This window comes from Fusarium phalaenopsidis (assembly GCF_050370095.1).
Source record: "Fusarium phalaenopsidis strain FUZ10S chromosome Unknown contig_32286, whole genome shotgun sequence".
Lineage (NCBI taxonomy): Eukaryota > Fungi > Ascomycota > Sordariomycetes > Hypocreales > Nectriaceae > Fusarium > Fusarium phalaenopsidis.
In genome coordinates this window covers 459,922-473,492 of record NW_028145413.1, presented here as the reverse complement: position 1 = coordinate 473,492, position 13,571 = coordinate 459,922, and the positions used below count along the sequence as shown (strand labels likewise).

General features: G+C 46.4%; 3 protein-coding genes across 3 annotated transcripts; 1 reads left to right on the top strand and 2 right to left on the bottom strand.

Moving 5' to 3' along the window:
* Positions 1 to 2,086: 2,086 nt before the first annotated feature.
* On the bottom strand, positions 2,087 to 3,315 carry LRP88_02438 (uncharacterized protein; the record flags this gene model as incomplete). Its single annotated transcript, XM_083239089.1, has 6 exons — positions 2,087 to 2,123; positions 2,175 to 2,382; positions 2,735 to 2,785; positions 2,837 to 2,977; positions 3,029 to 3,104; positions 3,157 to 3,315. The coding sequence occupies 6 exons, from the start codon at positions 3,313 to 3,315 to the stop codon at positions 2,087 to 2,089; spliced, it is 672 nt and encodes a 223-aa protein (XP_083104219.1).
* A 638-nt stretch (positions 3,316 to 3,953) lies between these two features.
* LRP88_02437 (uncharacterized protein) lies at positions 3,954 to 4,880 on the bottom strand (the record flags this gene model as incomplete). The annotated part of the gene is made up of 1 exon (XM_083239088.1): positions 3,954 to 4,880. The coding sequence occupies one exon, from the start codon at positions 4,878 to 4,880 to the stop codon at positions 3,954 to 3,956; it is 927 nt and encodes a 308-aa protein (XP_083104218.1).
* Positions 4,881 to 10,390: 5,510 nt separating this feature from the next.
* On the top strand, positions 10,391 to 11,243 carry LRP88_02436 (trypsin; the record flags this gene model as incomplete). Its single annotated transcript, XM_083239087.1, has 3 exons — positions 10,391 to 10,636; positions 10,688 to 10,887; positions 10,937 to 11,243. The coding sequence occupies 3 exons, from the start codon at positions 10,391 to 10,393 to the stop codon at positions 11,241 to 11,243; spliced, it is 753 nt and encodes a 250-aa protein (XP_083104217.1).
* Positions 11,244 to 13,571: the final 2,328 nt, after the last annotated feature.

Genomic DNA, 13,571 nt, shown 5'->3' with positions numbered 1-13,571 from the left:
TTGATAGGTATTGGAGTCCGTAGCTAGATATTAAGCTTTAATATAATACTTTCCGGGTCTAAAGAAATAAGCCTGGCTCCTCTAAAACCTCCCTAAATATTACTTTTTATCATAGCAGCTTAGTGGGCAGCATAAATAGCCGGAAAGAACTCAGTCTTTGAAATATGGGTTAAAGAGCATCTAATCAACTGCTTAATTTCTCGACCGTATGCCTTTTTAAGCGGCCCAAAGCACCCGACATCAAGAGGCTGAAGTAGGTGAGATGAATGAGGTGGCATACATAGCGTGATGATGTGGTTGTCTTTGTAATATTTCTCAAAGTCGACCGAGTGGTGACTATCATGCCCATCGAGGATAAGAAGACGATAGCGACCGGTTAATCGGGCCTTGGTATGTTGATCGAAGTGCTTGAGCCACTCAAGACCTATATCATTGTCGGTCCAGCCATTTTGGGTCGTCGCAATGGCCCAGTCCCCCGGGAGGTTGCTTTCCCGGTACTAATTAGCAAGGTGATATTGGCCCGCAACCACGATGAACGGCGCGATCGCCTAGCCTTCAGAATTAATCGCCTGAATGGCTATAACCCATTCCCGGTTTCTAGGCTGCACTGATTTCACCTTTCCATATCTTTCTGCGCCCGTGATAACCATTCCGCTTATAATGACCCCCATCATAAAGCCAGTCTCATCAAAGTTATAGATATTAGCTAGGTTGATACTATATTTCGTGATTATGTTCTCTACGAGCCTAAACTAATCGCGAATAATGGTTAGATCTTCGCATTTGGCCCTCTGATAGTCATATCTATGATTAAAACGCGTCTTGAGGTCTAGTTGTCGCTTGACGAAGTTAGAAGCCTAGCGCTTATCGATGGGTGACGCATCGCGGTCGGCGAGCAATCAGTTGGCCATTTCTTTTATACTACGTAGTCGCGAGGGGAATCCTCGCGAATCTAGGTCGAGAATAAACTGAATAATAATCTATTCTTCTAGGTCGGATAGTTTCCGCGAGTTAGGAATAGTATCGCGTCGAGATTAAATGCTATTCTGCCGGCGACGTAGCCTCTACTCCTTGACCCCATAGATACTAGAAGCCCGCCGGAGACTTAATTTTGGGTCATTTTGAAGGGCAAGAAGGGCAAGAAGGGTATTTGCCTCAGTATTTGATTGCGATATACTTGGTGGTGAAGATTTGATTGATGAAGTGGAAAGTTAGGTGTAGGAGGGAAAAGTGCGCCGCTCGCTTGTCTGCGCCGCTCGCTTATTATGTACGTTAGAGTTATATATAATTCTACTTATACTTATGCTGTAAGTATGCCCTTGTAAACTTCCGGCTTTCTATGGCATCTTAATTGTTTATAATTGACTATTAACATCCCCATAGAGGGCCTCGTGGCTCCGCTGCTAAGAAATCTCGCGGCTTGACTTGCGGCGTCACGGTTATCTACGCAATATATGCTTAGGCAGGATAATGGCTCAGACACGGCACACGTTGCATTGCGTCTTGCCCTTTATTATGACCACTCGGTATTAGCAAGACAAAGCCATTGTCTTCCTAATTAGGTAATGCGATTTTGCGACATTTGGTTTAATACCGTTCTATATGAAACCATGTTCTTTACTACCTTGGCCCTTGACTCCCTTTGGAGACGATACTGAGAATAACGGCAAAAAAAAAAAAAAAAAAAAAAAAAAAAAAAGGAGGGCATTTGGGGCTCTACCCTGAATACGATGCGGAAGGAGTTATAAGCTAGCCTTCGAGAAACCCAAGTTAGAGTACGGTAGCTTCAATATTGTAGATCTACCATGGCTGACCGTTCTTGGGAACATCCTACTCCAAACCGTAGCTAGAGGGATGTTCACAGCGATCATCTTGGCAATGAGGACCTAGAGTGATGGTCTCTATAATGCCTCCTCTACTTTCACTACCAAGATCCCGTCTGCGATGAGCATCTACCATCATCGTGCCCCCAAGTTGAAAGATGCTCTGCCCTTTCCATCCTCACCCGTCTCTAGGGGGTGTGGGGGGGTAAAAAAGCGACAAACAGGCGGGATGCAGGGGTACAGCCCGGCGACCGACAACTCTTCTAATGTCCTACAGTAGCCTCGTCCCGCTCACTGCATCTGTTTCCATGTGGCTTAGTCGTGTCAATAATCCGCCTTATCTCCTTCAACTCTTCATCGGTAAACTCGATGTCTCTTGAAGCGAAATTCTCCTCCATCCGCTTTTGCTTTGTCGTGCCCGGGATCGCAATCATGCCTTGCGCGGCAACCCAAGCAAGTGCAATTTGGGTCACAGTAGCGCTCTTTCGAGAGGCCAGTTTCTTGAGTTCGTCGACAATGGCTTTATTCTTGTAGAAGTTGCCGTCTTGAAACTTGGGAACTATAGAAGACTTGTTAGTGTGATTCGACACACCTAATTGGGGGACTTGCAAGTTCGTCGATAGTCATCTGGCGCAAAGTCATCTGGAGTGTTGTATGGGAAGTCATCGGCGAGCCAGCCATGCCCCAATGGGCCATAGGCTACGAAAGTAACTCCCAACTCCCTGGTCGTATCAATAAGCCCATTTGTCTCGTGTACAGTCTCGGCAGAATACTCTGCCTGGATGGCGTCGATCTTGGCAACTGGTCGGACGGTCAGATGTGGCTAGTCCTTTATTCTGGATAAACACTCGAACTGGCCTTGCGGAGGGTCGCCGCGGAGCATTCAGGTAAACCAATAAAATTGGTCTTACCAGCTCTGCGAATCTCGTCAAGAGCGGGGATTGATTCCTCCAATGGAGTAGCTGATGGGTTATAATTTAGACGGCTTTCCTTCACTAAAGCTCTTTACTCACTAGGATCGATTCGGTGCAGATAGTAAAGGTCTGGAGGAAATCCGAGCCTCTCGATAGTGCCTTCGATATACTCCTTGATGTGGGTGGCCTTGTTCGTGATACTTCCATCACCAAAGATGTCAACACCACACTTGGAAGCAACTATTCGCCATGGTCAGCTCCCTTTTTGCGCTTCAAAAAGATAACACATACTGAAGATCTTGTCTCGGAACGCTATGCTTCCTGGTGAAATCACCCAGGAGCTTCTCATTAATGCCAGCCTGGTATACTACCTATTCACTGGTAAGAGTGGCGGTCACGATGCATAACATCATACTTACGGCGGTATCCCAAAAAGTACAGCCCAGCTCGACAGCTTTGAGAAGCACTGGCTCAGCCTCATCAAACGTCAGATTGTTGCCCAAGCCGAAGTTGATGCCCATGGCACCAAAGCCGGGAGAGGGGACTTTGATATCGGCGAAAGGGAGCTCCTTGACCATGTCGGGTATTTTGAGAGTATGGGTTTGAGTCTACTGAAGCTTCATCATCGACTGGAGAAGGGTTGGTTATATATACGTCAGTGGCTGTCTGCCTCGAAGGTGGTATTGCCCAATCTGGCTCCATTGTTGCGTGAGTAATGGACTTAAGAGCTTTAAATCCATGCCTCCAAAAATAGTCAAAATTAAGCTTCTTTTTCAACCACACTAGGGTCGCCTGAGCCAAGAGTCCATCGGTAGATTGTGCCTGGCTGGGCAGAAGCTCGGGGTCTCGGGCTGCACAGCTTTCCACTCCTGGTATTAGCTCAAGTCCGATTCCGAAGCGACTACACGGATCAAAATAGCAGAAGCCAAGCCCTCACTTTATGGCTAGATGTACTCACTCCGCGTGAAGTGCGTGCTCGCCAGAAGGCACCGCTAAAGCAGGCTAGAAAGCCAAGAAGCTTGGAATCCCTTATGGCGGAAGCCCACAGGGATTCATAGATGAGTTATCACAATTGGTTTAATTCTAGAGGCTCAAGAGAATGTACAAGTGCAGTGGGCATGCAGATAGAATTTTACACCAAGTCAACTTCAGAGTCTCTATTTCGGGTGGTTTTGCCAGAAGTCCTTCTTTGGTAGCCCTAGAGAATAAAATGCTATCATGCCAACTTCAGATGCTCCTTTAGACACTCCTCCAAGGTCCTTGGCTTCTTGATATGGTCCAAAACGGTCAGTTCATCCGCATCAAGTTTCCAGCTCCCTTTCAGATCAAGGAGCGCCACAGCTTGCTTTGAATATTCCCAGTGTTTGGCTCTCCCATGTTCGAGATGGAGACGAGCCAAGTCCCTCTCAAGATCCTCCAAGCTTCCCACGCACTTGACCTCGATTTCACGGCCAGAGATGCGGCGATATGCATCCGCAAGCTCTTCCATGCTAACCTCTCCAGAGCGAAACCGGAAGAATCCGCCCTTGCCTTCTTGGACGCCCTTCCCGTTGAGGAAAATCTCGATCGTCCAGGCGGCGACATCATCTTGAGATGACCACGATGTCTTGCGAGTGTTCCCATCGGCCCAGTATTGAAGTGTAGCCTTGCCCTGGTCGTCTAGTGTGCATGACCCGGGGCCATAATTGGTCAGGAGGAGATCGGAAAAGACACCTGTGAACAAGTAGACAGGTCTAATGGAGCTCGTCACGGCAGCGTGCTGCTCAAAGGCGATGTGCGTGTCGTAGTGCGTAAAATCTCCGAACTTGAGCTTGGTCCAGTCGTTGTTCCACGACGGGGCGACAAACACCTTTACTCCAGCCTTTTCAGCAGCGCGAAGAAGTAGCAGGGCGCCATCGAGGTTAAGAACCGGGTTGGGCGCGTAGCAGCAAATGATTCCGTCGACCCCCTGGACGGCTTGGTCAAGTGCACCGAGGTCGTAGCAGCTGGTGCTGGTGACAAACGACTCAAGATCCTTGGATATGCTCGGCTGAAGTTTTGACGCATCTCGACCAAGTCCTCGAACAGATAGACCTCGCGAGAGGGCATTCGAGGCTAGCCGCTGCCCAAGGCTGCCTGTAATACCGGCGATGAGAACAAGCATATTGTGTGGTGATCAATGTTGCGTGCGAGACTGAAAGGGTTGGAAAGCTTGTGCCTGGGATCAAAAGGGCTCAAGAAGAAAGACGTGTGTAGTATGGTTAAATACTCCGCGGAGATTTGAGCCTCGAGCTGTTATTTTAAGTTGCTTGGCAACGGGTACTTGCAGATACTTCACTGTGTAACGTTATTGTCTCCACGTCAAGGAGCAAAACTCCGCACCTTGTGATCTTAGCTCCGCCCGTAATCTCCGCCCGTCGGCCGCAGCTATGGGCTAACAGGGAGTGTATTGATCAGCGTCGGTGTAGAAACGGTGGAAGAAGGGAGATGTGGCCCAAGACGTTCATGTTGACGTATCTCAAACCCAAAGGCCCACTTGGTACTTCCCGAGGGCTGGATACACACGTAATATCGTACTGAATATTCGAATATCTTCTTAAGCCGTGTCTCTTCTCACATCACAGCCATACCATATATGCCTTACTTCAGCTATGCGCTGGTAGGCTTGTTCGACCTTGACGGCTTCTATGAATGATAAGTGATTGTGATATTGACGAATTCACGAATCATCCAAATCCTCCTCAATAGAGCTGTGAGCCTGAGCTGATCGTATCTCCAGACAGGCTTATTCCCAGCGCCGTAACCAGGCAGGCCGATCCAACGAGGAGAAGGAAAACAAACTAGACATGTCCGTACTGGAGGCTTCGCTCCGGTGACCACCTTCCACCATCCTATACTTTCAGGACAACTCAGCTCTCAACCAGCCTCCGTGTTTAGAAAAGGCTGCTCACATTGACAGCGACAAGGGAGTAGAATTAAACGAATGAATCAATTGGCTAGTCAATGCACATTTAACAAAGCGTCAAAACGAGCCTTCTCCCCGTGGCTCTATGCCTACACCTCAGTTAGCTTGGCGTATTTACCAGCCAGGCGATAGAGATTCTCGTAAACCCCTTTGCCTTACCGCAAATGGCTTCTTATACAAATACTCTGAAGTTTATTCCGCTGTGGTCTGGATACAGTTCCTTGCTGGTGATGTATCTAAGATATCGAGCATCTTCAACCGTGTGATATCATGGTGCAAGAGTTCAGTACTCATATTAAGATAGCGTTACGAAATCAAGGGAGTCTAGGCTCGTGAGCTTGGCCCTCAGCTTAGAAAGACCCCCTGTAGACTGTTGAGAGACCTTCAACTTGGTTAAGTATTATTGTCCGCAATGATGACAAGAAGCCATCAGCCACAACAGCAAAAAGCACAGTCATTAATACATGATGGTATCAAAACCCAGTAACGTACATGATAAGCGAGCGCCGCAGACAAGCGAGCGCCGCACTTTTCTCAACCCTCTTTAGTAAGATCACAATAAAAACACAATAAATTAATTGATCAATTGAAACTACTCGCTATACTCTTCCCCGGAGGTCTCAATCACTACTTGACACGTTCTAGCATTATGACCGGGCTTGCCGCATACTCTACAGTGCCGAACTCCCGGTCGCGCTGACCTTCCTTGACCACCACTTCTCGACGATTTAGCTACTACCTGCGCATTAATATCTATCTGATTAATTGCTTGCCTTCCTTCCTTTACCGTCATTACCCCTCTCTTCTATAGCTGGGTTCTTTTTGCCCTTCGGCGCCGGCTTAGTATCTCATTCGCCTGTCAAAGATCCTATACCTTAGCCCTTAATAATGCTATCTTATATATAACTGCCTTTATTCCCTTAGAAAGATACTTTAATGCCTTAAGAATTGACTCTGGGGAGCTACTTTGATATCTTTTAATTTGTCTTTTAAGGTATTTAGACTAAGATTCGGCCTTAAGCACTATCCTTAGGGTCTTTGAAGCCCAAGGGGTTAAGGGCCTGGCCTCCTCCTTAACCGGCGTTAGAGCCCATAGCTATATATTAAGCTTTGAGACCATACTTTCTAGGTTAAGAGGGATAAGTCTAGCCCCTCTAAAAGCAGACCTGATATTTTATTCCGTCATAGTAGCTTAATAAGCGGCATAGAAGGCTAGGAAGAACTTAGTCTTAGAAATATAGGTAATAAAGCATTTAATTAAATGCTCTATTTCTCGACTATAAGCCTTTTTAAGTAGGCTAAAGTACCTAACGTTAAGAGGCTAAAGTAGATAAGACGAATAAGGCGGCATATAAAGTATAATAATTTTATTCTCCTCGTAATATCTCTCGAAGTCGACGGAGTAGTGACTTTCATAGCCATCGAGGACTAGAAGATAATAGCGACTATTTAATCGCTTAATTATATACCAATCAAAGTGCTTTAGCCACTCGAGACCGATCTCGTTATCAGTCTAGCCATTTTGGGAGGTTATAATAGTCTAATCGCCCGGGAGGTTGCTTTCTCTATACTAGTTAGCGAGGTAATATTGGCCCGCACCTATGATAAACGGCTGAATCGCTTGGCCCTCCGCATTGATCGCCTAAATCACTATAATCCATTCCCGGCTTCCAGGCTATATTAATTTTGGTCAACTACGCCTTTCTGCGCCAATAATAACTATTCCGCTTACAATCATACCCATAAGGAAGCCAGTCTCATTAAAGTTCTAGATATCATCTAATTAGATGCTATACTTCGCGATTATATTCGCTATAAGCTAAAACCATTTTTAGATTTCCTCTAGATCTTTATACTTAGCCCTCTAGTAGTTATATTTATAAAAAAAACGCGTCTTTAGCTTTTCTTATCGCCTAATAAAGTTAGAAGCCTAGCGCTTACCGACGGGTAGCGCGTCGCGGTTGGCAAATAATCAATTAGCTATTACTTTAATAGCACGCAGTCGCAGGGGAAAACCTCGCGTATCTAGGTCGAGAATAAATTAAACTATAATCTATTCCTCTAGATTAGATAGTCGGCGTGAATTTGGGATAGTATCGCGTCGGGATTAAATGCCCTGCTGGCGGCGACGTAGCCGCCGCTTATTAATCTTATATATCCTTATAGCGCTTCGGATGCTTAGTTTTAGGTTATTTTAAAGGGCTTAAAGGGTAAGAAGCGTTCTAGCCTTAGTATTTAGGTCTGACATATTTGGTGGTTAATAATCAATTGATCAAATGAAAAGTTAGGTGTAGGAGGGAAAAGTGCGGCGCTCGCTTGTTTGCGGCGCTCGCTTATCATGTACGTTACCGTTTAACTCAATTAATATATAATGGGCAATTGCGCTGTGGTGATATCTGATACTACCTATCTGCTTAGTTATCCCATCAGGGGCCAGGCTTCAACTATAACAAAGAGATTAATATTAATATATCACAGTATTATATCCTAATGCTAATATAGTGCCCTCTGTTTTTTTTAGTCTTTCTACTACCTGAATATTTGATACATTATTCCTTTTGATTAGTTCCCCGCTAAGTCTTTCCAGATTGTCAAATAGTTGGTGAAAAGTGAGTTCTTTGTTATAGGCTAGAACGAGACGATCAAGAGTGCGCTTGTAATTGATGATCCGAGCAGCACAAGTCCCAACATCCACATCAGTCAGAGCAAGAGGCCAATTGCCCATCTCGATGATACTATCGCAGAACTTATAACCGCGTACTCGATCCGACCAGAAGGGAAGCATGGCAGGTTAACTTAATACCACCAGCCAATATCCACAGTGGTATAAGGTATGTATAGTGTCCTAATAATGGATGCTTGAGCATGTCCTCTTTATACGGAGAAGCCAGCCTCAGCGACTGTTGTCATACTGTAATAGAAATCTTACCATATCTCGAAGCACAAGAGCTATCTTATAGAGCAACAGTGGTGAAGAAACAAAACAGATATCGTCTCACTTCCGTAGCCTTGAGGGCATTGAAAAAAGGGATCTCATCCAAGACCCGAGGTCCATAGCGAGTAGACATGACAACCTCGTGACCGTTAAGAACCTTGACGGGCTCATTCTCCGAGCCGCTTAGGTCAGCAGTAACGATGTTAATTACTTTCTTTTCCAAGTCACGTACTGCTAGCCTTTGCAATGAAGAGGGTCTGATCGAGGCCGTCACTTCCTAAAGAATACCAAGTTAGAGTGCAAGCTTTGGCTTCCAGTTTATTCTTATTCTTATTTATTACTATCTGCGATCACGAAAAGAGGCCATCAGCCGCAGAAGCAAAACACACAGTGATCAATGCAATAGCAGCGTAGCAAGCCAAAAAGTGTCTTGTTCTATATTGTCACAACCTCGATCTTCTGGCTCGATTAACCCATCAAGGGCCGGGCTTCAACTATAATAAACAAGACATTTTGTCACAACCTCATTTTCTCCCAGCCCAAATTCGAACGCTCGCCCATAGACATCCATGGTTAGATCTTTAATGGTAATAATTGAGTTAAATTGTGGCTATCCTTTTGCCTGAATCGACAGTCTCAAGCCACAGCTATAAGACACAGTTCAGACATCCTACCCTATCGCACTCACTCGGCGCTAGAATTATGCATAAATCGTAAAGCAACCTTGATAGACTGGAGATTATCATGCATCGGACTAACTCTACCTTCCAGATTGAATCTCGCGTAGAACTCGTTTAGAACATTCATCCGTAAAATTAGCGCCTGAGCTATAAGCTCCGCGCTTCCAATTAGAAGTAGAGAACTCACCGCATCGTTCGAGGAGAATATCGTGTCTGGTCATGGGGTAAAAAGATAAGACGGCGCTGGCTGCTATCTTTGGAAGGTAGATGTTCTGTATAGTCTGCACTTTGATCTCGGCGTGAGCGATTTAAAGATCTCGCAGGGTCAAAGAGGTCTATTCTATGCGGCCTCATGCGTTCGTTATCTCCGGGTTGGTATTGCGTGGTGCAAGTTACAAAAGATCCTGTCAAGCTGCCAGTTTCAGAATATTGGGCCAAGGCGCATGACCGGATTAAAGTAATGCACCCCGCCTAGAGTAGCAGTGCAGAAGTGCCTTGCTCTTGGCGATAGGCCATCCGGATTTATCTAATTCCCGAAATTCCCTGCAAAAGCAACAAGTTTGATACGTTGTCAAAAACAGTGAAATAACAAGTGAGAAATACGTCCAGAAGTGATGTTTCCCTCTTCTTTATGCCTTTTTCTTATTAATCTCTTGTTCTTAATCATCGCCGGATCACTCGATCCTCCGCACATCCCCACATTCTTAATGGTCGACCAAGTTATCGACTTGCCTCATCGGGATATTGACCCTTGCTGCTAAGCGCCATCTATGTCGATCACTCGCGCGGGAGGATTACAAGGTTAAGATGCTTTTTCCAACTGCCGAACTAGACAACGGAGAACGGAGTTCAGTACCAGAAAGGCAGGTACACCTATTTGCATACTCTCGCGATATCACCAAGCAAGCTTATCGCGGAATCACAACCAGAGAGGCAGGTATGCAATCGGACATAGTTGAGACGAACCCTCAAGAGGCCCATCTTCACATATATAAGGATAAAGAATCACCACTCTAACAGTCTTTCAACTCCAACAACAATCTCTCTTCACTCTTCAACTATCTACTCTTGGAATCCTCTGCCTGCTCTTCACCATGGTCAAGTTCGCTGCCATCGTCGCACTTGTTGCGCCTCTTGTTGCCGCTCGGCCTCAAGACCGACCCATGATCGTCGGCGGAACGGCTGCCAGCGCTGGTGACTTCCCCTTCATCGTCAGCATCTCTTACAATGGCGGCCCTTGGTGCGGAGGTACCCTCCTCAACGCCAACACCGTCATGACGGCTGCCCACTGCACTTCTGGTCGCTCTGCTAGCGCCTTCCAGGTCCGCGCTGGAAGTCTGGTATGTTCTCTGAGACATGAAGAATCCAACACATGTACTTACTATTGACAGAACCGCAACTCGGGTGGTGTTACCTCTTCCGTTTCTTCCATCAGGATCCATCCTAGCTTCAGTAGCTCGACCTTGAACAACGATGTTTCCATCTTGAAGCTGTCTACTCCCATCTCGACTAGCTCCACTATCTCTTACGGTCGCCTGGCTGCCTCGGGCTCCGACCCTGCTGCCGGCTCTGATGCCACAGTTGCAGGCTGGTGAGTAGATCTAAACATGTCCTCGGTTCAGGACTAACTTGGAATATAGGGGCGTCACCTCTCAGGGCTCTTCCAGCTCTCCCGTCGCTTTGAGGAAGGTTACTATTCCTATTGTCTCTCGCACCACCTGCCGATCCCAGTATGGCACTTCTGCCATTACCACCAACATGTTCTGCGCTGGTCTTGCTGCGGGTGGTAAGGACTCTTGCCAGGGCGACAGCGGCGGTCCCATTGTCGACACATCCAACACTGTCATTGGCATTGTTTCTTGGGGCGAGGGTTGTGCTCAGCCCAACTACTCTGGCGTCTATGCCCGAGTTGGTACCCTCCGCTCTTACATTGACGGCCAGCTGTAAATTCCTCGCTGGAGTGGTTTACACATTCTGGCCTCGGCACTTTACTGGTCAGAGATTGTAGTCGAGATGGTGACGTAAGGTGGAGTAGGAATGCTGAGAGTGTTTGAGAGTTTAGTTGATAGTCAAGATCCAAGTCCCGGTTGGCCATGAACTGGCAACTCGAGCGACCAGATTCTCAATAAAATTGTTAGTGGAAGATTTCTTCTCGAGTACCATGATTATCGATGTCGTGATAGGAAGAACTACACCTGAAAAAGTGTTGTGCAAGCCTTCTTCCATATCTCGAACTCATCAACGGTATAAGAGACACCATTCTCCAGTTCGCTTCCGTATACGTGACCCCATATCTACAAAAAGAAATATCAGTAAGTCTGATTGATCAAGCATCTCCTGGTCAATCTTGTCCACTATTCTATGAATCTTGGGACATCAAATTATATAAGGACAACGAGTAATATCAATTACAAAAAGAGTGATGTTTCCAACTATGTCGTGACTGCTAATACATTCCTATATACCGAAGCAATGCCTGATAACCATCCACTAAGTCGTCTCATTCTTTGTATCTTTTCACAACTCTTCTGGCAGATCTTCCACAACCACGCCTTTGATGTCCTTCAGCTTCTCGATGGCCTGGAGGGTCATAGGTCTAAAACCAAACTGTGTCAGCACTGGCTCTTGGTACTGAAAATTCTGGCACCTACGGTGGATAGCATGTAGGGATCATGGTGCGAGTGCTCTTCCAATGTTCTGCGCCCGTGTCTTCCTTGACGATGCTGGATTGAGAATTAGCCTGACTATCGGACGTCAAAAATATCGCACATCGTACTCCGTCACCGTCTGATTAGATTCTTTGTAGTCGTCCATCAACTCAAATGTATAAGTGATCGACTTGAAACTTTTGTCAGCAAACCCTGAAAACCGGATTTCTGTTTGCGTGGAATCCTTTTACCTTTCGGTCGGCCATCATGGAGAAAGCTGAACGGAATAGAACAAGTGAGGCACAAGCCGCGATAGTGATGAGCACTATGCAATATTTCGAGAAAAGATGCATTGGTATTTGCCAGCCTTGACTTGAAGCTTTCAGAATTAGGCGTGATATGATGTCTATTTAAGTAGCATTTAAACGTTTGACTATCTTTCGGACGTCATCGAATGTGGAAGGTGATGATGTGCTTATGACAGGGGTAAGACGTCGGAACAAAAGATCCCTGCCTCGACTCCTCAGCTGTTGTCTGTGTGGGGAAAGCTTATCGGCGATCAGATCAGGGTGTCTCACGGTCACCTGAGTTTAGGGTGAGCACCACCCGAGCCTCGCTTGAGGGAGGGAGGCATGAGCTACCATCCACAAAGCGGCGATGCTTCGTCGTTGATGTTCTCCTTCCAAAACATCGTGACCTAGTTAGTTATTTTGACTTCCTAAGGCTGTCACCATCGGCTTCATGTCCATAGAGATACGTATCTCGGCTCAATGGAGTTGAGAAGACCGCCGACGACAACGGTGCCAGTTTGACACGTTGCACCAAGTATTGTAACCTTCATTGTTGTGGTCATTTTGGTGAGGCTACTGGCTCATTGGCTCTTGGAGTCATCATCGATAATAACAAAAACAACTACAACAATGGCCTCTTTTGGAGACATCTGATGAATGGCTGGGCTGCATCTAAATGTACTTACCGTAGTTACGTCGACACACAATGGGCATTTGTCATCTAACGTTATGAGGGCTTTGCGGAGGGTAACGCCAAACTCCGCAAGCACGAACTAAGGAAACCTTGATACTTTAAAAAGCGGGTCTCGGGCGCTTGGAAGACTCCGGCAGCCTTCCCCTACAGGGCGTGGTCTAGCTAGTCGGCCCGGCTTCAGGGTTCAGTTGTTGAGAAGTAGATAGTTATACAGTTTACCTTCAGCTATTTACGGTGGCCCAAGTTGCCCAGGTCTTGTAGCAAGCTAAGTCGAAGTCCTATCAAGGCCACTGGAACAGGGATGCCAGCTCCTATACAAGCTGGAGATATCCAAGCTTGCCCTAGTTCATTTAAGAGCTACTCTCAGCAGCCTGAGCGCCAGGTTTGAGACGAGGTAAGGTCTAAGTTCGCCAGCAGTCTTTTGTGTGCCCTGCGAGATGGTTTAGACTTCACATATGTCGCGGAGAATTGAACGTCTTCAATGATGCCTCCAAAGGAGGCCGTTCTCTACAATAGCAAATGACACAGTTTTATAGATGGCAATATTAAAACTTAACGTTATACTGTCTTGGCTGCGAGAGCGAGAGCGAGAGCGAGTGCTGTAGAAATCCGATATCTCCGGAACGTGCTATACCAGCCCTCT